This window comes from Camelus ferus, chromosome 15 (assembly GCF_009834535.1).
Source record: "Camelus ferus isolate YT-003-E chromosome 15, BCGSAC_Cfer_1.0, whole genome shotgun sequence".
Taxonomy (NCBI): Eukaryota; Metazoa; Chordata; class Mammalia; order Artiodactyla; family Camelidae; genus Camelus; species Camelus ferus.
Window position 1 is genome coordinate 5,854,768 of NC_045710.1, and position 24,719 is coordinate 5,879,486.

A 24,719-nucleotide genomic window follows, 5' to 3' on the forward strand; every position below is an offset into this window, starting at 1 on the left:
ACGTTGGGTGTATGAGCTCCCCTAAGCCCCTTCCATGCTGTGGGGTGGAGGAGGGGTCCCAGAGCCCGTTAGCATGAGACTGACTGTCGAATGTGTCGTCAAGATGTCGTCTGCTGCTCTGATGAAGGCTCCACCTAATGATGGAGCTGAAAAACAAAAAACAGATAATCACTAAATATTTGATGTCTTTGTGGTACAGGAGGGAACACATGAGCTGTCATAGACTGGTTTGACTTTATCTTGTGTATTTCTCTTAGTGCTCTGGTCCAAAGTGAAAATATACCTTTAGTCTGATCTATAGTAGTAGAATTAAAATGATCATCCTATCGTTAGTGATCCATCTCAAACTAATAATAATAATAATAATAAAAACATTTCCTCACTAGGTTAGCCTCTGGGCATTTCTGTGGAGGTTCGTTGCTGACAAGTTAGAACAGGCTTTTTCCATGAGTTAATTGCGTTAAACTAACCGGCTGCCTTATGTTCCCTAGTTCTCCCCCACTTGGTGGTGAATCAGGAGTGGGATTTTACGTTCTTCTGGGTAATGAGGTGCTTCCTTATTTTCACCTAACAGTCATTCGAGAGATATTTATTGAGCACCTGGTGTGTGGTGGGTGTTATTGCAAGTGCTTAGGGCACATCTGTGAACAAGGCACACAGATGGTTGCCCTGGAGGAGCTGATGCCACAGTGAGTGCTGGGCAGCTAGATCGGGTTTGGAGTGGGTGCAGACGTGTAGGGCCTTGTGGGCCATTTTAAGGGCTTTGGACGTGGAGTGTGAGTGAAATGGGTTACACTGTAGGGTTTTTAAGGATTACCCTGGTGCTTGTTGAAAGAAGACCGTTAGGAGGGCAAGTATGAAGGCCGAGGTTCCAGTCGGAGTTTAGTGATCAGGAAGGTGGGGGATAGAAGCTCGGGCCAGGGCGGAAGTGCCTGTGGAGGTAGCAGAAAGTGGTGGGATTCCAGAGATCAAGTGTGGCTCATCTTCCCGAACCAGATTACTTTGTTTACTGTTACTTCCAGGTTACTTTGTTTTGGGGGAAAAGCTAAGTAATCTAACTGGCGAGTGATTTTAAATATTAATTTTACTAAAACAGCTGTAAGTATATTATATGTAGCAGAATGCTAAATTTACTTACCGTTTCACATAAAACAAAAACTTCAGAGATCGCTGAGCGTGGATGTGCTCCTAGACCACCTGGAGTTATAATTTCACTCACTTCTGCTCATAAATGTAGAAAGTTGGAGAAACATTGGAATAAATAATTTTTTAAACTCCATTTTCTAGCAGGAGTTTTTTTTGGGGGTGGTTAGGTTTATTAATTTATTTCTTAAATGGAGGTACTGGGGTATTGAACCCATGACCTCCTGCATGCTAAGCATACACTCTACCACTGAGCTGTATACCCTCCCCAGAAATAAAATTTTACATGATGTCACTTGTGGTTCTTGAACAAGAACATAAAATAAAGTGATGAAATATCAGTTTGTCTCAGCGGGTAGACCCTCTGTATACATTTGTCACTTGAAGGATTCCATAGTTAACCACTTTGGTTTCTCAGCAACTATGTTCTGATTATTGATTTGGAAATTATTCTAAACTGGAATTTGGAAATTGATCCCTCTGTGGCTTTTTTTTTCCAGGTGCAGTACAGAAGGTTTCTAAAAAATTAGAAATGCACGTTTATAGCAAGAGGTTGGAGATCATGCTCCAGTAAGTGATGTGCACGTTACTGCTCACCAAAGTGGTGAAGCATATGGTGGGGAGGGTTTGATTCTGGTGCCATCGCTGCCTGCTCGTCAGTCTCAGACAAGGTCACTTAGCAGGTCACTTAGTTTGTCTAGGGGCCTGTGTTTCTGTCAGTAAAGCAGTTTGAACCACTTCCTTCCAGCTAAACAGTGCAGCTCACTCTGAGTACATGTGACCTGCTTGGTTGGCCACTTCCCTGCGAAGTGCGTTTTGCTTAATATAGAGCCTCAAGATGCTTTTCTGTGGCTGGTGTGGCAGGATCAGAAAAGCACTAGAGTATTACCCTAGGGTTACTATGCCTTTAAGAATTACTACACATACTCACTTCTTATATGTGAATTCCAGTTTTCTGGACTCCAGATGCCCCTTCCCTGAAGCCCCTCTTGGGACCTCAGAGTAAGAAGCCCTTTTGTAGAAGACAGGTGTCTGCTCTCCTGTGCCTGCCCAGGGGGCGTATCGAGAACAGTTCTGCTGTTGGGCGGCTCTGGTTTCAGAGGCTTTACAGGAACAGAAGGTCCTGTGTGGCCCTAGAGTAGCGAGGCTTTCCCAGGGGGCGCGGGTGGTGCTGGACGGAGGTGCCTGCACTTGAAGACCAGTCTCGTGCTCACTAGCCATGGGGCTTTCAGCAGATCACTTTCCTGTGTCTTCTTTTCCTCCTGTGTAAAAGGGGCTCCTTACCAGAATTATAGGTTAAGATAATGTATATAAAGTGCCTAGCACAGTGCCTGCTGAACAGTGCATTCTTAACCAATGGTAGCTGTGTATCTCACCTGCCTCATAAAATATGTGAAAGTAATTAAGAAGCACACCTCAGGAGTAGATATAAGTATTCTGCTTCAAACTAGGGCCTATCTTCAATATTATTTTTTCCCCAAATATATAAAATTGTACTTTACATATTTGTAAAGCATTTTCCACTAATATTGCATCTTTGTTTATCTTAAGGGACATATTTGGAGAAGACTGTGTTAGTGTAAAAGATGGTTCTATTCTTAGTGTCACAGTGGATGGAAAAACTGCTAATATAAACTTGGAGACTCGGGTAAGTAGCTGTTCATTCCTACATTTCAAGACATTTGGGAAATAAAGTGAAAGTAGAAGTAATCTTATTTTGCAGTTTATTTTTGCATTTTGGTATTTCCTTACAGTTTTTTCCTACATTTTTAATAGACTGCGTTTATGTTATCATATGTGAGGTTTTACATCCTTACGTTTTATTTCTCATTCGTCATAAGCACTGTTCCGTGTTGCTGCGTAGTGCACACTTCCCATGTGTTCATTACGCCCTTGTTTCCATTTTCATAATACGCCTTAATCCACCTCAGCTCTTCTCTAGTTTGGCATCCAGTTGATTCCAGATTTTTCAGAGAAGCTACTTCTCTGTTCGCACCAGCAAGATCCAAGTAGCTTTTCCAAACAATAGGATCCAAGAGTTGGGGGCCTGTTCCCACCACACACCCCGAAGATCGTTCATAACTGTTTCACAAGCATAAATGAATAAGTATGTCTTCCTTGTGGGACCGTTTTGCAGATTAGAACAGCTCTCCTAAACTGGTAACGTGTTTGGTATTTCTTTTGTATATCCTTTGACTATATAGATGTTTTGAGAAAACACTAGATTTTACCTCAATAGAAAAATAAGCTAAGAACTTACACAAGTAATTCACTAGAGAAGAAATATAGCCAGTAGACATATGGAACAAATGTTCAGAGCAGATCCTCTAATAATTAAAGGAAATACAAATTTAAAGTATGAAATATCACTATTTGCTTATATTGGCACAGATTAAAGAGTGATATGACCCAGTGATGGTGAAAGAAAGTCGTTCTCAAGTGCTATTTGGGGCAGGGAGGAGGTTGTAAGTTAGGTGGTGCATTCTTTCTGCAGGGCAGTTTGGTGATCTGCATCAAAAGCCTTAAAAAAGTAAGGCTTTATCCACAATTCCACTTACTGGATTTCACCAAAGAAAATCAATTAGGCAAGTGAGTAAAGATATATATATACAAAGATGTCTATTTTAGCGTTGATTATAACAAACAAAATGGCAAGAGACCTAAATATCCAAGAGTAGGAGATAATAAATAAAAACAGTAAGTGAATTATGTGTATGGTGCACCCTTACACTCGGAACACTGTGTATGCAGCCACGAAGAAGAACGATGGTGTAGATTTAGTCGTGTGCAAACTTGTCCACCTACATTATTAAGTGGGGGGGGGGGAGTTTACAAGAAAGCAAATATGATAATTTATCCCATTTTTGTTTTAAAGAAAATAGATATGTGTAAACAAAAGTCTGAAGGTTATGCACTGAAGTGTTAATAGTAGTTATCACTAGGTCATAGAATTTAAGGGTGTTTTTCTTTTCCTTCCTAAATTTTTATATGAGGAATATTTATGGTGTGACTAAAAAAATGTTTAAATAGCATAGTGTTTTGTAGTTAAGAAGTAACTGGAAGATTATCAGTGAGTCCAAATCAGATTTAATACTAAATGTTGACTAGATGACCACATCCGTCGCTTGCTGAGTAATTTGTGTTACACAGACTACGTTCCTTGGAATGTCATTTACTGGATCATAACATGGGCTTTGAGGTAAACATAGTTCACTCGACTTTCCCTTTATTCTTTTTCTCCTCCGAAGGTGATGTCTAGCTAGGCCCAGTCATCGTGCGGTCGGGCATTTCCGCATCCAGGTGCGAGCCCACAGGCGTGCAGTGCGGCGACCCCCGACCCCTACAGGAAACGAGTGTTCTTAAAGGGCATCCGTTTTTCTCCCACATAAAGTTGTAGACACTTGAGGTGAAAGGCATGTCTGTGCTCTCACTTTCAGACTGTCGAGTGTGAAGAAGGAAGTGAAGACGACGAGTCCCTGCGAGAAATGGTGGAGCTGGCTGCGCAGAGACTGTATGAGGCCTTGACGCCAGTTCACTGATAACCTCGTGTCTCTGTAGATGGAGAGAACTGCTTTGTAATGCTTGACTGCTTCTGTTACTTAAAATGAAATACATTAATTTCTCTCGTGTAGCCGATTTACTTTTGACAGCAAATGGCCTTTATTCCAGCACCTTGAATTATCAAGTAATTTGTCCACTTATTCTAGAACTGCTGAATAAACTGCCCGTTACTGACTCTGCTTCTAGGCAAGTATGCAGTTAAGATCTGCTCCTAGCAGCTGAATCAGAATGTCTGATTGTCCTTTTTAAGGAAAGGAAGTGCATGATGGTTTGAATTTTCATATCCATATTCTGAATTTGCATTACTAATAGAAATTAGCATTTAAAATTTTAAGCCCCTTTTCTAGTTCCTCCCTCCCAATTTCTTACCAAATTCCTTAATTCATCTTTGTGAAATTAGGCCTTTTGAGATTCAAGAACATTTCTTTGCATAATAATCTATATTCAATTCAGAGATATTCAAAATATAATTTTTATGACTCAAGTTCAGGAGTATTCAGGTGTTAGTTATTGAATTGTTTTATGTGTAAGTTAATCATTAGTTCAGTTTCCTCAAGTACAAGTAATTCAGGCTTGCAAGTAACTGCACACTTGAGTGCTGTGTGCTGAGGGAGGGGTCGACTGCCCCACGGCTCCTTTGGCCACTACTTCAAGAAAGGGTCTGATTGCTCCCTTGGCAGCAGAAACAGGGACGAGCTCGCACAGAGGCCAGCTCCCCACTCCCCCCACCCCCTGCCTTCATGGCCCAGCTGAAGACTTGTTACAAGCATGGTCAGGCTAAAGCCATCAGTCGTCCACAGTCACTAACGTCCACTGACACTATTAGTCGTTCCCTGTGCTTTTGTGACAAACTTCAGTGCCTGAATCTGAGTTTCTACTTGAAACTAAATACATTTATTTCTATAAGGTACCCTACTTTGTCTTTGGCCCAAACCACAGGTCTGAGGTTCACCTTTTATGTGTCATATAAGACTTTGTTATGAGAAATTTTAAAACATTAAGTTACAAAAAATACACACTTGTAATATCTTTACAGTGCAGGTTATATACAGCAAAAGGGAAGTCCTTCCTCCTAGTCCCTCTCCCTGAGGTAACTGACTTAAGGATTCTAAATTGCTCTTGAATCTGCTGCTGTCTTATCTCTACGTGGCTCTGAGTCCAAGTCATCTCTTCCCCTCTGGTTCCTCCTGCCACAGCCTCCTTTCTCCCTATAGTTAATTCCTAAAATAACATCTGCCTTCAAGCCTCCCCTGCTGGAAATCCTTTAAGGCTTCTTCACCGTAATTAGGATGAAGTCCAAACACCTTAACTTGGCCTAACAATGGTTCTCAACCTTGGCTGCAAATCGGAATCACCTGGGGAGCATTAAAAATGAAGCGATGGTCCTTTATCAGCACATTCTTAAAGCCCCCAGGTTATTCTAGTTGAAGCCAGGGACCTCCCAGCTTCAAGACGGGGTCACGCTCTGCATCACCCCATCTGCCTCTACAGCTCTGGCCATTCTCGCGCCAACACTGCACATCCAAGCCACAAAAAGGCATGTCAGCTTTTCTAATACGCACTGCTCCCCTTGCTCTGGTTTTCACCTTAAGCTTAGTAGTTTCAAGATATCCTTCTGACTCTTTTTCCCACACTCTTGATCTGATCACCCTGGTATCACCCTGGCCTGCCTTCAGCAAGAATCCTGTTAGGTCAGTTTAGCAAAGATTTATCCTACCTCTTGGCAGCTTTACATTCACCTGACTGACTCCTCACCCTACTCCTTGGCTATAAACCCCCACTATTCTTTCTTGTTTTCAGAGTTCAGCCTAATTCTCCCCTACTACAAAACCCCATGTAGTCGCCCTCCCTGATTAGTCAGCCTGCCCTATCACTGTCTTTAGTAAATGTCATAAGCTTTCTTTAAGTGAGGTCAAAATGTTGGCTAAATGGTTGAATAATTATGTTTAACAAGGGTTGGTTTTGTGATGAATGAATCCCTTGGAAGTACTTCCTACCGTTCGTTATTTACACTATTGCCATTTGCTTAAACATCTTCGAGCGGTGGATGTTGTTGGATCTGATGGCGGCGCCAGGTCGCTCTGCTTTCGGGGTTGGTTTCCACCGGGGGAACTGACGGACGACACTGGCCAGACGGCGGGTAGGTGCGGGCTCGCCCGCGTCTCCGACGGGTCGGTGAGCAACCCGAGGGCAGGGTCGCCACGCACACCCAGCACCTGAAGACTCAGATAAGAGAACCAACAAAAAGTGAATGAATGCCGGAGGCCGAGCTTTTGTAAACGGACAAAAATGAGCTTTATAAGAAGTAACAGCTATCGCATGTCTTAAAAATGACCAGTTGGTCGCCTAAGGAACCTTGATCATGGAGCTCCCGAGGGAAAACAGGAAGAATGGTCACCGGGCGAAGACATACACGAAGGTGTTGGACTGCGCAGGCGCCTCCCGTCTCTCCTGCCCCGGGGAGCCCCGCCTCCCGGCCGCTCGCCCCCTCCAGGATATCCGGCCTGGCCCCGCCTCTCGGCCGCCGGTACAATGGCGCTGTGTGAGGCGGTGTCTTGCGGGAGCTCGCTGCTCTGGCCTCGGGTGTTGCTCTTCGGAGACTCCATCACCCAGGTACCGCGGACCCCGGCTCGGCCCCAATGTGGCCGGGTCTCTTGGGCGTCTTCGCCGCGCCCTCTAGGCCTGGGGCCCCAACGGAAAGCCACGGGCCTGGCTCCAGTGACTGCCGGCGCCTCTCCGCTCCGGGCCGCCTCTCCCCTGACTGTCACGAGGTTGTCGGGGCCTCCTCCCCGCGCCCCGCTTCCCCCAGCTGATGCTGCTCAAGGCTGAGCGCGCCGGAGGCCTGCAGCGACCTCACATGGGCGTCGCGTCCCGGCCGCCCTCGGCGCCCCTTCCTGGCAGTGGTTCATCTCTCGTTGTTGGTAGCTTCAGGGATAGGGACGTCCTGAGGAGGGCGCGCCGCCTCGCAGTACTGGGACACACGTTTCATTTGGAATTAGGGAGTCCTGTCTTACACATGAAGTGCGGGGAGGTTACGTGACGAATCCAGGTCAGCCCTGGGAGTGACAAGGCCTGAGTTGGCTGCTCTTTCCTTTCTGTGTCGTTTTTCATAGAGATTTTAGGAAGAGCTGGTACAAGCTGAGGCGCGTTGTTTTCATCTTAATGTCTTCTGGTCAGTGGCAGTTGTCCTTTCCCGAAACATGCTTTAGTCACTTACAGCACGAGCAGTGCTTCGTATCCCCACGCCGAGCTTCCCGAGAGGGTCACATGCACAGACCACGGTGGCGACTCAATCCCTTCCTGCAGTTTAGTACCTCCCTTTCCAGGCAGAAAACATTTGGAAACAGTTCACCTCTGTGCTTCCCTCTGGTGGAACAGGTTGATCTTAAAATGCCTCCAAGAATAAAGTGGAAAATTATCTTTTCACCCAAGATTATTTCAACTCATATTAAAGAAAAATAGATGTTCTTACTTCAGAAAGGGAGTTCAGTTTTAAATTACCCTCCCATGGTGTTTTTTGTTTTGTTTTTTTATTTTTCTTACATCCAGACATGACTTCCTAAACCAGTTTTCTGTGTATATGCCAGTAAGTGGTAACATTATTTTTAGGTATGCAGGGCAGTAAGGACTTTCCAAATTCATGGGAATGCATCTGAAAAAAAGTTCACCCTGAGTTCTGTAAAATTAATTACGTATTAATTTTTTCAACTATGAAAAGGCAGTACAGTATGGATTTCATTTCCTAACTGAGCGTACAGGTGATTGTCTCCTGTACCTAGGTTTAAGTAGCTTTTTTAGGTAACAGTGACTGTAATATAGGTCTCAATAAGATGCAGATGACTGACTCAAATCCAGTTGACAGGGAAGAAAACCCCTTTACGTCCACAGTGCTGCTGAGGGGTAGCTGTAGTAATCCCTAGAGTGAGCTTGGAGCAGAACAAGTGGGGATGCCAAGTCAGGGAGTGCAAAGAGAAAAAGAGGGGAGAGTTTGCTGACCAAAATGTCCTAATTACACTACTACGTAGTAATGGGCTTTTCTTTCTTCAGTTTTCTTTTCAGCAGGGTGGATGGGGAGCATCACTGGCTGACAAGCTGGTCAGGTGAGGATAGTTTCTATACTGATACTTGAGTGTTTATCGATGGAGAAGAGAGAGTGAATGATACAGTTTCAAAGAGTAAGTTCCTCCCTTGTTCATCCTTGCCGGCCTTTCCCAGTTAGGGTATATATGGGATTGGGGAAGAGAAGGGATGCTCTCAGGTTCAGTTAAAACTTTGCCACTGCATGAAACTAAGCCCTAATAAGGGGCTTGGATCCAAAAAATAATGGCTATTCACTAGCTAAACAAGGTGCATTCTTTTTCAGTTATGATACACATGATTTCAATAATTAGTAGGAGTTCAATTGAAAGAACAAAATATATTCTAAAGCCAAAGTTGGATTCATTTTTGGATAGAGATTTTTTTTTCTCAAAAAATTCTCTATAAAATATATCAGAAATAGTGATGATACTGATATTTCATTTGCCAAAATTAATTTAAGTTCAAGAGCTTAAAAAATAAAGATTTAGAAATCTTTTCCATATTAAAAACAGTAGACACAAGTATTTGTGTTTGGGGTGTCAGTAAATTGATCAGGAGGAGTTTTGTCTTCGTCCTTTGGAAGAAATAATAAGGTAGTAGCGATAATTTTCTTCAGTATAATTAACATGCCAAGAAAATACATTTTGTTATTTCTAAATGTGAAATGTGTTTTAAAATGTCTTCACTTTCTCCTTCATTTTTATCCCCTAAGCTAGAGATGAAAAAAATGACCTTCCAGCTTTTTCTGTTCCTAAATGCTTTATTTAAGTTGACTTGATCTAAAACATGGAAGTATCATTTCATCCCTCAGTTTTCTCTTCTGTAAAATGGGGGGATTATAATAGCTAACTTTCATTGAATACTTACCAGGTGCCAGAGCCTATTTAACATATTTTGTGTTTATCTCATTTAACAACTACCCTGTAATACAGTGTTTTATCATTCTCCTGTCCATTTTATAGCTGAGGAAAATAAGGTGGAGAGAGGTAAATAACAAGGTCACACAGGGCAGGGAAGGTATAGCTCAAGTGGTAAAGCACATGCTTAGCGTGCATGAGGTCCTGGGTTCAATCCCCAGTGCCTCCTCTAAAAATAAATAATAGACCTAATCACCTCCCCCCACAAAAAAAAAACAAGGTCACACAACTCGCAAGTGTCAGGTGGCCTGGCCCCAGAGCCCACACTCCTTTACATCTGGGGATGACAAGGGCCCCTGCTCTGGTGATTGGAGGTGAATAAGCTAATGTGTGCTGACTAGTCAGGTGCCTGGCACGTACGAAGTGCTCAGCAAATACTAACTAGCTTTTGTTGTTAGTGATTCAGTAACCTTCATTAGTCCATTAACCTTTTCTGATCAAATAGAAAATATTGAAAAGCTAAATAATTATTCAAGTGGCCTGAAAAACTCCAGGCATTTCAAATGTTTCACCAATACATAAATAGTTACTAATTCCAGTACTAAAGTTTTGTCAGGTACAGGTGTGATTGCTAGAAGGCCATTTAATTAGAAACTAGTTATTTTTCAGAATTGAGAGTAATTATAAGAAAAGATGAAGTTATAGACAGTGTATGGTCTGGTATGCTTTATTTCTGTCACTGTTTAAAAGCATCTTGTGACAGAGTGATGCACGAGACCAAGTGGCTGCTGGCTGACCCACCAGGAGGCCTCCCCCAGGTGAATTCTCCCCGCCTAGGCTCCACCCGCAAAGAACACCTCCCGTACCTGGGCACACTCACCTCACCCCTATTAGGAACCAAAAGTGCCACAGGCTTGAACCCAGGCAGAGCGGATGACTCACGTGGGCCCGCTGAGCCCACCTTCTTCCAACAGACAGACCCACGTGGGAAGTTAGGCTGCATGGGGAGCACAGGGTTGTGTGTAGAGGTCTTGGCATCAGAGGCACCATCCGCTTCACTGCCCTCCTATTTTGGTGCCAGCACTGACGCTCCCTTCTGTCCCACACCAAACAACTGCCCCTTTGATGGACACGGTCAGTCTTTAGCCATGTTAATACTTGAGGTGAGTTTTTTGCGGGCTGAGGCCCTGAATGTCTGCTTCAGCCACGTGCACAGCCCAGAACTGATTTGATTCAGTGTTTTAATTTAACCTGATTTCCGAGTTTGAAAGTTATGGAGCCACCTTACTGTAACAGCCCTTCTGCACTGCCTACGTGGATAGTCATAAATTTAAAATATGTAATTCTGTCCCAGAGTGACAACTTTAAGTTTTAGCTATTTTAAATAAGATGTTTGTATACTCATTATAAAAGCATTTTAACCATTCTGAAATCCACTTAAATGCTTTTAAAGTTTATTGATACTTTCATCGGGTTTTTTTAGCCTTATCCAAATATTTTTTTAACTAAAAATACTTGGTTCGAAGGAGTTAGAATAAACTCACCTTTTTTCAGTTTTGAAGAGCTTCTGCTGTTTGCTTTTAAAGATATGCCCTTGCCCACTGTCATTTATAAAAACCTAATTTACATTTTTTCTGGAGGGCAATTTTACTGAGCCTGGATGTTAAGGAAGGAATCTTTTAATTTCTATCCTTTTCCCATCTTCATCTGAACTTAAATACCTGTTGTTAGCCAAGAATTGATGTAAAGTCCTTTCTTAATTTTCCAGTTTCTTTAGCCTTTTGAGTAACTTGGGTTAATTGATTATGTGTTATTCAATCCAGAGAAATTCAGATACTCTTCCCCTTTCAGAAGGAAACTATAACAGTTCCAACCCTGGGCCTCACTAGCAGCTTTTTCCTGGTTCAGGGCCTTATAATAATGATATTTAAAAAACAAAACAAAACTGTGATGGCTGCCGTTATCGAGCTCATTGTATGTGCCTGACCACCACACTACTTTTCATCTTCACATAACCGAGCAGGTTAGGTATTAGCGTTCACCTCTTACCGCTGGGGAGACTGAGGCTCAGAGAAACTGAGTAAATGGCCAAGGCCTCCCTGCCAGTCTAGGCGGGGGGATCCAGGCAGTCTCTGCTCTAACTGTAGGTGCTGCCCTGTCACGTTGCCCTGTCCCGGCCACACCGGGGCCTCAGCGAGGGGGCTGTTCTGCCTCTTGTTTTTTAAGTAAGTGCTGCAGTGACTTAGCCACTGGGTGGATGTACGGCAGACTTGTCAAAATTCTAGAGTCTTCCACTGTGAAGTATTGTAAGTGGCGTCTTTAAAATGGCCAGTCAGCTTTTTGTAATCATTACACATTAAAAACACAAGAATCACACTTAGAAACGTGTGGCTGAATTTGTTTTGTTCCGAAGATGCTGAGAACTTTCCGAGTGGCGTCAAAACAGCCTCCTGCCGCTGCCCTCCGGCATCCGGTGCTTGGCCTCAGGCCTGCAGTTACTCATTGGTGGCCTGGCCTCTCTGCTTAGTTGCTTACATGTAGGAATTTGAACCGTACACCAAAGTAAACCACATCAATTTGTTAACCATAAATTGAACTCTGAGATTCATTATTTTTTTTTAATGGAGGTGCTGGGGATTGAACCCGGAACCTCGTGCATGCTAAGCATGCGCTCTACCACTGAGCTATTCTCACCCCCTACCCCGGAAAAAAATTTTTTAATGGGCAACTTGAAACGTCTACAAAATACACAAGGTCACAGCTGCTGAGTGTTGGAGCTGGGATACTAACCCAGGCAACCAGCTCACTTTCCATCTTTGTTTTTTCGGTTTACCATATAGTACTGTGAATCATACCTTTTTAAGAAGGAATAAAATGCCTGTTAACTGGCTTAAACTAAAACAAAATTAACGTATATTTCTAAAACTACTGGATCAAAACCACTGGGTGATAATGATAATGATAATGATGTGTTAATGGAGTTTATCACCTGTAACAGATATACCCACTGGTGGGCAGGGTGGTTAGTAGGGGGTTGCGGACAGGGAGTATGTGGGAAATCTGTACCTTCCGCTCAACTTTGCTGTAAACCTAAAACTCCTCTTAAAAATAGTCTATAAAAAAGTCTCAGAAATATTGTATACACTTACCCCATTAGAGTTCCAGCCAAGTGACTTCCTAAGATGCTTGGCTCAGACTAATACCTGTCTGCTGTGAACTCCATCTGCAGGACCCGCTGCATGAAATGAAGTGCTTGAGCTCAGCAGTCTGCAGATGCAGTCCTAGCCTCTTTGTTCATCTTTATTTATGACCTCTCTCATCTAGAAATGGGGTGGATTCACCTATATCCTGGAACAAGGAAGGAAGACTGACGTGCTTCAACTGTGTTACTGCTCCAGTCTCATCAGAACGGAGCCTGGGCAGCATCCGTGCCCTGTCAGAGCCCGGGGCACATACTGCGCGTGGGCTATGGGGGACAAGAACAGTTCTTTGCCCACAATTCAGCTTTAAAATTTTTTCATTTCAGAAAGTGCGATGTTCTGAATCGTGGATTTTCAGGTTATAACACCAGATGGGCCAAAATTATCCTCCCAAGACTAATCAGGAAAGGGACCAGTTTGGACACCCCAGTAGCAGTTACAATCTTCTTTGGTGCCAATGACAGTGCACTAAAAGGTAAAGGCATTTTTGTTTTCTTAGTTCATTTTAAATTTTTTTATGTTACAGCAAACTTAAATTTATATGCTTTTTCCAACTGTTTACTTATCTCCCAGTAGGTAAAGTTTTGCCAAGTTTATAATGAGTTCCCTAGTTTACTTACATGTATTTCTTCTGGCTTTAATGTCAGGGAATTTTATTCCCAGCTTATGTTCTACCTGCCTGGGTTGTTGATAGACCTGAAATTTGAAACACTTTAATGTGTTTTAGAATCCATTAGCGCCAAGCTAAATTTCTAATGTTTCTTTCTCTTTAGTTGATGTAGTTGGTAGCAGAGGGCTTAAATGTACAACTTACAGTGTGACTCACACTAATGGAAAAAGAGTAGCTCTGGGCAGCAGCGCCGTGACCCGGCGCAGGCTTGACTCCTGGGCAACGGGAAACAGGTGTTTTCGGGAAGAACTGCTGCCGAGGCTGGAGGCCAGGCTGGCCGAGCACAGGCCTCTCTTCCTTTCCTAGTCGTGGAAGGAGAGCCCTCTGCTCGGCATGAGGGAGGAGAGCAGTCAGCTTCCAGAGGTTTCTCCCGCCCCCCCCCCATCTCCGCAGCGCAGGCACACATGGGGCCTCTCGGGTGAGGCTGGAGAGGAAGGGACAGCTGCCAACTGTGACGCAGGGAGCTCTCGCCGCCTGTGAGAGATGATACATCACTGGTGTTGGTTGAGTCTGTAAGGTATTTGGAGAAGTCAGATCTTCACCTAACATCTTACACCAAAAAAACTAAGAAAACTGCAAAAATTAGAAGTTTTTTAAAGGTAAATTTTATCAAATTTAGGACAAGGAGAAACACTTTCTAAGTACAAAAAAAATGGAGGAAGTTGCAAAGGAAAAAACAGATTTATGAAATAAAATAGCTTATTTTTTAATGTAGAAATCAGTAAGAAAAATATCCCAATAAAAAAACAGGCAAATGCAGGAACAGATCATTCACAACAGAAATTTAATAACCAATATATGTTTGAAAATGTGTAAAAACTTCCATCATCCACAAAATGAAAATTAAAACAAGGAATTTGGGCTTTTTGATTCTCAAATCAGTAGTTTTAAGCAATAATACTTAACAGCTGACAAGTGTGGAGCAGGCCCCCTTACATTACTGGTGGGGAGACTTGTAATCCTTCTGGAAAGCTGTTTGACCACATGTATCAAGAGACTTCCACCTAAGGAGACACTCAGCAGTGCACCAGGTGCCTGTGCAAAGGTTTCTATGAGCTATTATTTCTAGTAGCAAAAGACCAGAATGCTGCACAGCAGGGAAATGCACTGGTGGTGCTCGCCCTGCACCAAACACCACGTTTCTGAGGACTGTTTGCGGACAAAGAAATGCTTGTAATGTTATGTGGAAAGCAGCACAATATGGCCGTTTATCTTCAGTGTGACCCCCCCCCTTTTTTTTATTTGTTCATATTTACATGGAAAAGACTGGAAAGAAGTAGGTTTTTTCTGGGTGGTAGGATCACGAGGGCGTTTATTCCTTTCCTAAATTATACTGATGTGTAGTTTGCAAATGGCCTGCAGTCAGCCTTAGAATCCTTGAGTGCGAGCCCGTCTAGAAATAATCCTTTGCAGCTGAAGAGCTGTTGCCTAGTTTACGTGTTGAGAGCGTCCCCTGTGGCGGGCCCGATGCTCTAAGTGCCTCGCACACTTTGCTGGTATAACTCACAGCAACCCTCCAAGGTGGACCCTGTCATCGTCCTCAATTCACCAGCAAGGAAAAGGTTGATCAGAAAGGTTGGTCATTTGTCCAGGGGCACGAGGCTGGTCGGTGACAAAGCCAGGCCGGTGGTAGCTGGGCCATCTCACTGTGCAGCCCAGGCTCTTTCCTTACAAGTGCAGGCTGGTCGATTAACAACCATAGGACCACTAGAGGAGAAAGAAGAGAGCGCTTGCAAGGCCCCGAGCCAGGGCCTCTGAATCCCGTTTTATGAAGCACCATGTACTTGAACTCTTCTGTCCTTGGTGCTGTACAGCCCCGGCCCCATCATGATTTCTGCACACCTGCGTGTGCATTTATCTCCCTATCATCCACATAACAATCCTGCCCTTGAGCTGAAGCATCCACATTCCTCCCAAACAGACGAGAACCCCAAGCAGCACGTCCCCCTGGAGGAGTACGTTGCGAACTTGAAGAGCATGGTGCAGTACCTGAAGTCCGTGGACGTGCCCGAGAGCAGGCTCGTCCTCATCACGCCGTCCCCGCTCTGCGAGGCCGCGTGGGAACAGGAGTGCCTCCAGCAAGGTGAGCGGGGCTCCCGGACGTGGGCCCCTGGACACTGGCCTCCAGCCTGTGCACCTCCAGTTCTCAAGGGTGGGTGAATCCACATTTGTCAGCTTTCAGTTAACACAGGTAGAGGAGCGCTCCCCTCATGTCCCACCCGAGAACTTTTGACAAAGAAAGGGGATTCTTGCGTGGGATGAGTCGGCCCCCTGGCCTGGGATCGGCTGCTTTGTATTTGCCTGACTCCAAGGTGCACACGAAGCCACTGAGAATCAGGCCGAGCAGCCCAATGAACTGCAGCCCGCCCGCTGCTGAGGCTCGGGGTGCGTGCACCTGTACACGGACGTCCGCACCAGGGCATCTGCCTGACTTCCCAGCAGTGGGAGGTGCCCGCCGCTGGTCACTTTACTCATTCCATCTGGTTGTGGCCCTTTCTCCACTGCCTTGCCTCACCTGTGATCCTCCCTCCACAGTGGGGCCTCTCACCCCAGAGCAAAGGCTCCTCTGTAGGTCCCTGGCCCAGAGGCGCCCCAGTGCGAGGCTGCCACCATGTCTCTGTGGTTGAGCGACTGGAGGCAGCGCCTAGGCTCACCCGCGCCAGGCTTCTGCCTCGCTACCGTCGGCGTCAGTTTTATCCCCACAAACTGTTCATCTTTGCACCTGTACGTGCTTCACCAGGACCTGGCCGGGTGCTCAGGATGCAGAAGTGACTAGAACCCAGCTTATTGGGCTAGTGAGGGAGCAGGGCCAGCTGTCAGCAGATGTTTGAAGGATGCTGGCACAGAAAGAGGACGAAATGCCCTGCTGTTAGCTCCAGAGGGCAGATAGAGGACCCCTCCCCAAGGGCGTCATCTGAGGTGACTTTAGGTCACAAGAGGGTTCCTCCCTGCATCAGGGGTCGCTGGTGAGGTAGTGTCATCGCAGGGACATTCATGTGAAGCCTGGACGAGCAGAGGTGTGCCGGCCAGAACTCAGCACTTCTCACGTGGCAGGTCACAGCCCACTTGTGGAGCATGAAGCCAAGTGAGTTATGTAACATTTTTTAAATGAACTGTAATAGACTAGAAAAATCCGTATCTAGCATGCAGTGGACATGTCTTGGGAGACTGTCACTCATGTAGATGTGTGTGTGATGAGTCCTGGTGAGAGACGTTTTTTACTCTAGTTTCAGCCGGGTTTACAAGCCATCAGAGCACACATGTTCTCCTGGGGTCCACGGTTAGCAGGTAGCATCACCTGGGGCCTTGGTAGAAATGCAGATTCTTGGATTCTTCCCAGACCTGCTGAAGCAGAGCCCCAGGGCGGAGCCCTGTGCGTCCCCCAGGTCACCCTGCTGTACCTAAGGTTGAGAACCCTGCACTGCACTGGAGGTGGGTAAACTGTGCCCCACTGGCTACAGCAAATAGTTTTATTGGACGACAGCCAGGCATGTGGTCTGTGGCCACTTTTGAGCCTTGACAGCAGATTGACTAGTTACCTGCAAAGCCTGAAGTGTCTTGTCCAGCCCTATGCAGAAAAGGGTTGATGACCCCCAGGCTGGCCTGAGTGACCTCTGTGGTCCCTTCGGGCTCAACCCTTCCCTGGTTCAAAGTCTACAAGTGAATTTTCCACTCTGTGGCGGTGGCTCCTCATTACATATAAAAATTCAGGGGTCTCGGCCCAGCATCCCTCTCCAGAGAACCCCTCACAGCCACCAGCCCAACTCTGTTCGCCTCTGGCCTGCATTCTCGCCGAGCACATCAGCTCCCCCCGTGCTTCCTGTCTCTGCGTCCATTTGGTGTCCTCTAAATGCCCTCCGTGTTTCCCTCGTCCCATGGCCCCCGGCTCTGTGCTGGTTGGTAGAGCAGCACACTGGTGCCCTGTGAGGCCCGTCCTTGGGTCCCCAGCCCCGAGGTTGGCCCGCTTTGGTCCGTAAGCACACGCCTGATTCCTCAAACTGAGAAACCCTCCAGGTAGTAGAACTCGCACAAAGCCCAGTACTTGGGTTTATCAGTTTTCACCTGCATTCTCTCTCCTCTCAATAGGTTGCAAATTAAATCGCCTGAACGTGGTTGTTGGTGAATATGCCAGGGCCTGTTTACAAGTAGCCCAAGACTGTGGGATTGATGCACTTGACCTGTGGACCCTGATGCAGAAGGACGGTCAGGTACAGTGGCTGGCTCGGTCCTGTCGGGGTGAGTAGGAGCCCACAGAAGTGGCCCAGCTGTGTGCTGTCTGCCTGGAACGCTCTGAGTAGATGAGATAGTTGCTCCTTTCACCAAATAGAACAGAAAAGTTGGGATGGAGCGGATGGAGGGGAGGAACTGGAGAGGCTCCAGGACGGCCTGAAGACCTGGCACCTTGCTTGGCCTGGCTCCTCACCCGCACTCAGCGGTTGGCATCATATTCTAGGGGCCCCATAACAGGAACTGGCATGTTGTGAAATAAATAAGCAAGAAATGGTTCATATTTAAGAACATCTAGGCTAAGTTTCATATTATGGAGCCAAAGGAAAGTTAAAATTTGTTAACAGGCAAAGCAGTGAATTTAAGTATGGTTTAGAAAAGTTATGCTGTTGAGGAAAGGAAATTGCAGAGAACTGGGCTAGTGACTCTCAGAAAGTCGTTTTAGCCTTAACATATCAAGGGTCTAGAACTGGGAAGGTCTCCCTTAATGATCATCTGATCTAAAACAGCAGAGATGAGAAAACTAAGGCCCGAGAGAAGACTGGTCTGTAGTCATGAGCTAGCTGGCTCCCAGGTTCCAACAGGGATGGGCGCGCGCTAGTGGACGGAAAAGGTTCTTCCCCAAAGGAGGCAGGGCTCTAACGGCAGGTGCTCCTGGCCTCAGGGCATGGGAGGGACTGGACTCTTGGCTGGATGGTACAAAATCTCTGCACCTGATAACGTGCCTGCTAACTTAATACCTAGACTAAGAGTCAAAAACAGTCTGACACACTGGGCCCTTAGCTCTTTGGACAATTTTTTTATGTTGATTAATGTACCGTATTCACTTGGTAAGCCTCTCCTTCCGATGACCTGGAAGGACATTTCCGCTCAGGTACTTATTAATGGTGTGAGGTTTTACGAAGCCTCCACAAAGGGTGTGTGAACGTTTACCCAGGTAGCGCAGCCCCAGGAGACTGCTGGCCTGGGGCTGGTGACCTGCCGGCTGCGGCCACAGCTGGGAGCCCCGTGCACACCTTGACTGAGTTTTCTTCCCTTACAGGACTTTTCTTCCTATCTGTCAGATGGACTACATTTATCACCAAAAGGAAATGAGTTTTTGTTCACCCATCTTTGGCCACTGATAGAGAAGAGAGTCTCTTCCCTGCCTCTGCTGCTCCCTTACTGGCGAGACGTGGCAGAAGCCAAACCGGAACTAAGCCTTCTGGGGGACGGAGACCATTAGTCCCCGGAAACCAAGCCCGGCTGTTAACCTGCAGAACAGGACGTCGCCAGCGCACAGAGGTCCCAAGAGAAGCGGTCAAAGTATTTTTTTCTCATGTTTAAACCTTTGCTCATGACCCTGGAACACAAACCACTAACATCTGCCACCAAGATTAATAAAAGCATTAGAAGTTTCAGGAAGGCTCTGTACCTAGGTGCGCTGTGTTTTGATAATATTTATTGATCGATGCAGGTGTTACCAGTGCCCCAGCAACACAATATACCCTGAGCAGCTTGTTAAGTCTATAAATGGAAAAAAGGTAGACAGTTTTGTTTTCTTAAAAAGTAACAATTTTATAAAAAATGGTTTTCTTACATCCATCTGGGAACCATTTCACTCACACATACACCCACACACCCCACTCACCTATCAGATTCCAAAAGGGTAACTAAAATGTAAGAATATTTTGACGAGTTAAAAGACGGCAAATACCACGAGATACAAGTTCAAGTATTAGTGTAACAGGTATCTGCGTAACAAACGGTCCTTAGAAAAAAGATACGATTTATCACAGGTTTGGTTGATTGCCCTCGAAGCTTACGAGTTATCTCAGTTAAGATGTGTTGGCTGGTGAGCACATTTCAGTACTCTTAGCAGGGGAAAAAAGCTTTTAAAAGGAAATCAGAATTCAATCTGATGGTTTTCGTCCTTCACACAGTAAATGCAGACCATCCTGAAGCACTAAAGCAAGAAGTAATTCGGGTCAATACCAATGTGTTTTAGGAATCAGCTGTGTGGGGATGAAACCCCAGGCCGGCACACCACACCCTGTTCTTTTGGCGAGAACTGTCTCACGTGCCCTCTTGGCCACTAGTGTTTGAGAAGAGGTGACCATACTCTTACTCTGAAGTAGCTTAGGTTTTCTGAATGGTGAGTTTAAGAGCAGTATCACATACATGAAGATACTTACAGAACACAGAAGAGCCGCCCAGCTAATGAGGACCCTAGACAATGGGCAGGATTCTGTGAATTCATCTGGCTGCAATTTGTAACCCTCACTGTAAGCTAGATTGCTTTAATTCTAAAAATTAGAAACTGTAAAAATTTAGAATTACAAAGAAACATTAACCCAACATATTCCTAAATTTAGATGTGTTAATTCTCCCATCTGCTAAAAATCCTGGGTCATACTCAGCAGCAGAACCCACATTTTGGAGAAGGTGTGACTTGGTTTTATAACCCTTTGTCTTTGCTTGAAGGCAAAAAGATAAGTCTATTCTGTGTTCCAGTCATCCTCACGAGAAACTGCTAACTGCCTCGTTAAGGCCACCAGCTGAGTACAGTGTATGAAACAATGGGTCATCTCCCTAGTCAGTGCTGTTCTCAATAGAAAAGGTTAATTTACAAAAACGTAAATATTCATAACCTAATCCAGCTGTAGTTTCTGCTTTTGCACCACAGGTTGAAGGATATTTTAACGACCAAAAAAAACTAAAACCTGAAAGCCTCACAATAAGCTAGATTCACCTTACCTCTTCAAAAGGAAAAGGGCCTAACCACACAAGTATTACGTATGCAGAGGAAGTCCAAACACATGACCGGCATCTGCTGAGAAGTCACTTCCTTCTTTCTCCCAAATCTTCACAAAATATATGCAGTGATTTGAGGTCAAATCTATAGGGACACTCCGCACGCTCCCTCGGAGCGCGCACGCAGCCCTGACTTAGCACTCGGTCTCCTTGCTGTCCACGCGGCTCTGCCGCTGCAGCTTGAAAGACGAGGCCTTCTCACTTCTGGTGACCGGGTGGTCCGTGAGGTCCTCAAACGACTTGGCGGCGGTGCTGCTACTTGGGAAGGGGTCCTTCTCGAGGCCGTCTTCGTCCACGTGCGAGTCCGTGCTGGGGTCCTCCTGGATGGTGTCCATCCGCTGGTGGTCCGCTTTCAGAGCCACGGGCCCCGCAGGCCCGGAGGGCGGGGCGGGGGCGGCCTGCAGGGGCTGCAGGGGCTGCAGGCGGCCTGGGGTCTGGGGCGCAGGGAAGGGCTTGATGATGCGAACTGAGGCTGAATCCATGCTGCTGAGCATCTCGACGTTCTGGAAAAACAGGGAGCCGACGATGAATCCCAGGTCCCCCACTCCAACCTTCCCCACCAGACGGCCACACGCCATGGGCGCCCTGATCCCCGCGACATGGAGAGCACGAGGTGAGACGCCCCAACCTCAGAAGCAACTCAGACAGCTTCCAAACATCTGGACGACTCGCCATTTGAAGACCCAAAAGAGACTCATAAGAAACAACCCTGTCAAGATCCCGAGAGACTAGATCTCCCACCAAGTGCTGAACAGCCAGTCACTCAGGGTTGTAGCAAGGGCGGGCGGAGCTCCTCTGCTGTCTCATCCAAGTTCACTGTCACTGTCACAGAATTTACCTTAACATCCAACCTAGATCCTTCCTGCTACAACATGACATCCCACCAGCCAAAGAAGGGGCAGCCAGAAAGGCCGACAGCTCTCGCCGGGGCGGCCAGTGAAGGCGCTGGCTTAGCAGGTCTCAAAACGCAACTGAAAACGATGGTTTCTTTCGTGTCGGATACTCACACTGGGGTGGAACAGAGACAGAGACTCATACTGCTTGTCCAGCTTCTTATCCTGGAAAGAAAAGAACAGCGAGGTTTCAGAAAGGCCATTCCCTGTGAGCAGCGAAGGCTCCTTCCTGAGAAGCTTCTCCGAGTATTAAGAACTAACTTGAGTTGTAGCAGGTGGTAGCAGGCCCAGCAGAGGAGAATGAATCTCTTACGCAAGCTTTAAGAGTTCTGCCAGAGTGTTTCCTTCGCACTTGAAGGAAATATGTTTTTGGCATCAAGCAAGGAAACAGGCAAGGTTTCTGAGAGGAACCCCCACACCGCGGGCAGGAACAGGGCACCTCCCCGCATGTGCAGTGCTCAGAGGCGCGCTGACCACGAGGGCAGCTCTGGGGAGGCTGAGGCGCTGGGCCTGCGGCCTCACCTGGCCCAGGCCTCACACTGCCCCAGCGCCCCACAGCCCTAATACCCTTCTCAGCTGTGTCCCAGAGCTTCTGTGTTCCAGACTCTTAGAGGAACTGGGCTTCAAGTCCTGACATCACACTGCTGCGGAAAGCTGAACATGTGGTCCCTGCCTGTGGCTGACAAGTAACAGACGACCCTGGGCGAGGCCGAGGCCGAGAATGCAGGCCTGGCTTCCAGTATGGCTGCCCCAACCGTCCCCTGTAGAAACAAGCCACTGCCCCCCTGCTGTTGGCAGCTCTGCTCAGGACTCAAGGGTCAGGCCTCACAGTCCACAGTCATAACTTTCACTGTAAACAAAGTAGGTTTGACTCTCAAGTAAAAGGAACCATGATGGATGGCACTGTCACCTGTCTGTCGAAGGTCACCCGTGTCCCTTTTAACACAGCTCTGCTTTAGCAGAGATGCCCCCTCGCCCCGTACACATCAGGCCCACCGCCCTGACAAGGAGCCGGGTAGTGAGACAGCGGCACCCAGGGAGGGCAGCAGCGGCCGTGAAGCGGTGCCAGAGTCGCCCAAGTGCCCGCGGGAGGGCACCGCGGGGAGCGGCAGCCCAGGGCTGGACGCCTGGGTCTGACTTCCTCGTCTCCACGCAGGAGACAAGTCCTCAGTCTCTCACAGGGGAAAGGTGAACGGATTTGTAAGAAAATCTGCAGTCTCGCAGATAAAGCCCAATTCATTGTGTTAGCGGTTACTCATTTTAAACAATAAAAAAGACTGCTCACGATGACCGTTTGGGAGGATTTGAATACTCTCCACGTGCTGTCTGGCGTTCGCTCTTTACAACAGAGTCAGCCTGAAAATGCTCGTTTAGAAGCTTCACTCGTCAGAGGCCCTGCCCAAGTCTAGGTAAGCAGCCTCGTGCGCTTAGAATATCAAATTCCCCAGAAATTATACATGAGAACAAAACACACACACAAAATGTAACTATTCAAAAAGACTACTAGTTACCCCTTTCACAAAATGTGTTTTTCCAGGGATAACATTGGATATAGGAGGTCAGATTTTTCTAAGAGCAAATTTTATCTTTTCAAAGGTTATATGGTTGGAGTTGTTCAAAATTCTAATACGTTTTACTACTTAAAAAACAGGGACTTACCACACAGTGGACAAGAATGCTGAAAGGGATCCAAAATATCAAGGAGAAAACCAGGACGGAGCCTACGATGTTGTCTGCTAAAAACTTCCCTGCGGACAATTCCAGACAGTCAACGTCTTAACCAAGAACTTTAGAAATTGAAAATTAAATGCTCTTAGAATATTACCATGTGTCAAATGCCTCAGACCGTCGGCTGGGACCTAGCACTGACTCCGGCCCAAGAGGCGAGCCCACGGCGCCTGCACCAGCCCCGACCCCCTGCCCACACTGCGCGCCCCCCTGCAACGGCCCCAACGCGCTTGCCGAGAACAGGCCACGTGACAGAGGGCCTCTGCGGTCCCTGGAGGGACGGCATCCGTGGACTCACCCAAGAGGAAGCCACTATGAGGAACGATGCTTACGGAGGCAATGCTGTTGCTATCTGGGTATTATTATTTTTGTGACTAAACTATAAATTATGAACTCCAGAGGACACAGTGCATCCTCGCTTCAGCAAAATCTGAGGCTCACTTTTAAATAAATGATTCTTACACCAAGTAGGTTTCAGATTTACAATCTATAGGAATGAACCAGGCTTATGCTGTTATATGTTCGTTTGTTTTTAGTAAAGAAGCCAATATTCTGACTTCCCTTGTCTGAACACTTGTGCATCCACACTATCCAGGGGCAGACCCATGAGTCCGTTTTATTTAGCCAACAAAGTAGTTTCAAAACAAAAGTGGTGACTATTTCCACCTTCTATTGCAGGATCAGAGCGTATCAGTCTGAAACTACACTTTTCTAGGAATCAGCTCAGTTCTAAGCAACAAACCACAGTGGGGGAGCCACCTACCAAAAGTATTGATGCTCAGCTTGTCAATGAACTCCCAAAACCGCTCGATGACGTCCTGCACTCGCTTCTCACACTTGCCCTGTGAACAGAAGATGGACAGCGTAACCCCTAACGGCAGTGCATTTACTTAGAAGGAACGGGGCTTTATACGAATAATTAACATGCAAAGGGTTCCATTAAAACCAAACAGCCAGGGGACCCATCTTTGACACAGTGGAATGGGTACCTAGGAAAGCGGGTAGCTGTCACCGATACTCCACAATCAGTCTGTGTTTATAAGTGAATTTAGAATGACCCAAAGACAAAACTCAAGAACACCAACTTGTTAAAGATGGAGCAATTCCAGGAGGGGCTGCCCTGATACACACACAGTGGATGGGAAAGAGCCGAGCGGACAGCCCGGAGAATCCTCTAGAGCCCTTTAAAGCCTCTTCCCTGACTGTGCAGGAATGAAACCATGTTTCTGTGAGAGCAAAAGGGTCTGACTCGGGCAAGTCAAGCCGCCTGGGGACCTTTCCTACCCATTCAGCACCTGTTTCAAAATCAAAACTTGCAATTCTGTAATATCCGTGAATTTTATAATTAGCCTAGAAAACCAAATAAGCAAGACTGACTGCCTAAAAGCCATTCAATTTTACCACAAAGTCCCCTCCGAGGTCCTGCCCAGTCTCCTGAGAGCACTCAGGTCCCCTCCTCCCAGGTCACACCCACACACACTCCACTGGACTCTCACACAAGGACGAAACGGTTAGAAAGACACGGTGGCATCTGTGTTCTCATCTCCTTCCATTTGTAAAATCAAGG

At 46.3% G+C, this 24,719-nt stretch overlaps 3 protein-coding genes across 16 annotated transcripts in view; 2 read left to right on the forward strand and 1 right to left on the reverse strand.

Annotated features, from left to right (window-relative positions):
• Nucleotides 1–4,779, forward strand: part of CPSF3 (cleavage and polyadenylation specific factor 3) — a 31,945-nt gene extending 27,166 nt beyond the window's left edge. For all 7 annotated transcript variants that reach the window (XM_006191846.2, XM_014565321.2, XM_032496997.1 and 4 more), the window contains 3 exons: nt 1,644–1,713; nt 2,695–2,791; nt 4,581–4,779. In XM_006191846.2, coding sequence (XP_006191908.1) covers nt 1,644–1,713; nt 2,695–2,791; nt 4,581–4,682 — 269 coding nt within the window. In that variant the 3' untranslated portion in view covers nt 4,683–4,779. The remainder of the gene's footprint in view (nt 1–1,643; nt 1,714–2,694; nt 2,792–4,580) is intronic.
• Nucleotides 4,780–7,192: 2,413 nt separating this feature from the next.
• IAH1 (isoamyl acetate hydrolyzing esterase 1 (putative)) lies at nt 7,193–24,682 on the forward strand. 4 transcript variants are annotated; one of them, XM_032497000.1, is made up of 7 exons: nt 7,193–7,317; nt 8,752–8,804; nt 13,168–13,316; nt 15,433–15,594; nt 17,598–17,719; nt 18,781–18,797; nt 24,601–24,682. In XM_032497000.1, the coding sequence occupies exons 1-7, from the start codon at nt 7,237–7,239 to the stop codon at nt 24,665–24,667; spliced, it is 651 nt and encodes a 216-aa protein (XP_032352891.1). In that variant the 5' UTR covers nt 7,193–7,236; the 3' UTR covers nt 24,668–24,682. The 4 variants fall into 4 exon arrangements, with proteins under 4 accessions (XP_032352891.1, XP_032352892.1, XP_032352890.1 ...); XM_032497001.1 differs by lacking the exon at nt 24,601–24,682 and having other exon boundaries at nt 17,598–17,747; nt 18,781–19,138; XM_032496999.1 differs by lacking the exon at nt 24,601–24,682 and having other exon boundaries at nt 18,781–19,138.
• Nucleotides 19,270–24,719, reverse strand: part of ADAM17 (ADAM metallopeptidase domain 17) — a 43,884-nt gene continuing 38,434 nt past the window's right edge. For all 5 annotated transcript variants that reach the window (XM_032496993.1, XM_006191847.3, XM_032496994.1 and 2 more), the window contains 4 exons: nt 23,916–23,994; nt 23,084–23,172; nt 21,539–21,589; nt 19,270–21,034 (listed from right to left, as the gene is read on the reverse strand). In XM_032496993.1, the coding sequence (XP_032352884.1) occupies nt 20,666–21,034; nt 21,539–21,589; nt 23,084–23,172; nt 23,916–23,994 (588 nt within the window). In that variant the 3' untranslated portion in view covers nt 19,270–20,665. The remainder of the gene's footprint in view (nt 21,035–21,538; nt 21,590–23,083; nt 23,173–23,915; nt 23,995–24,719) is intronic.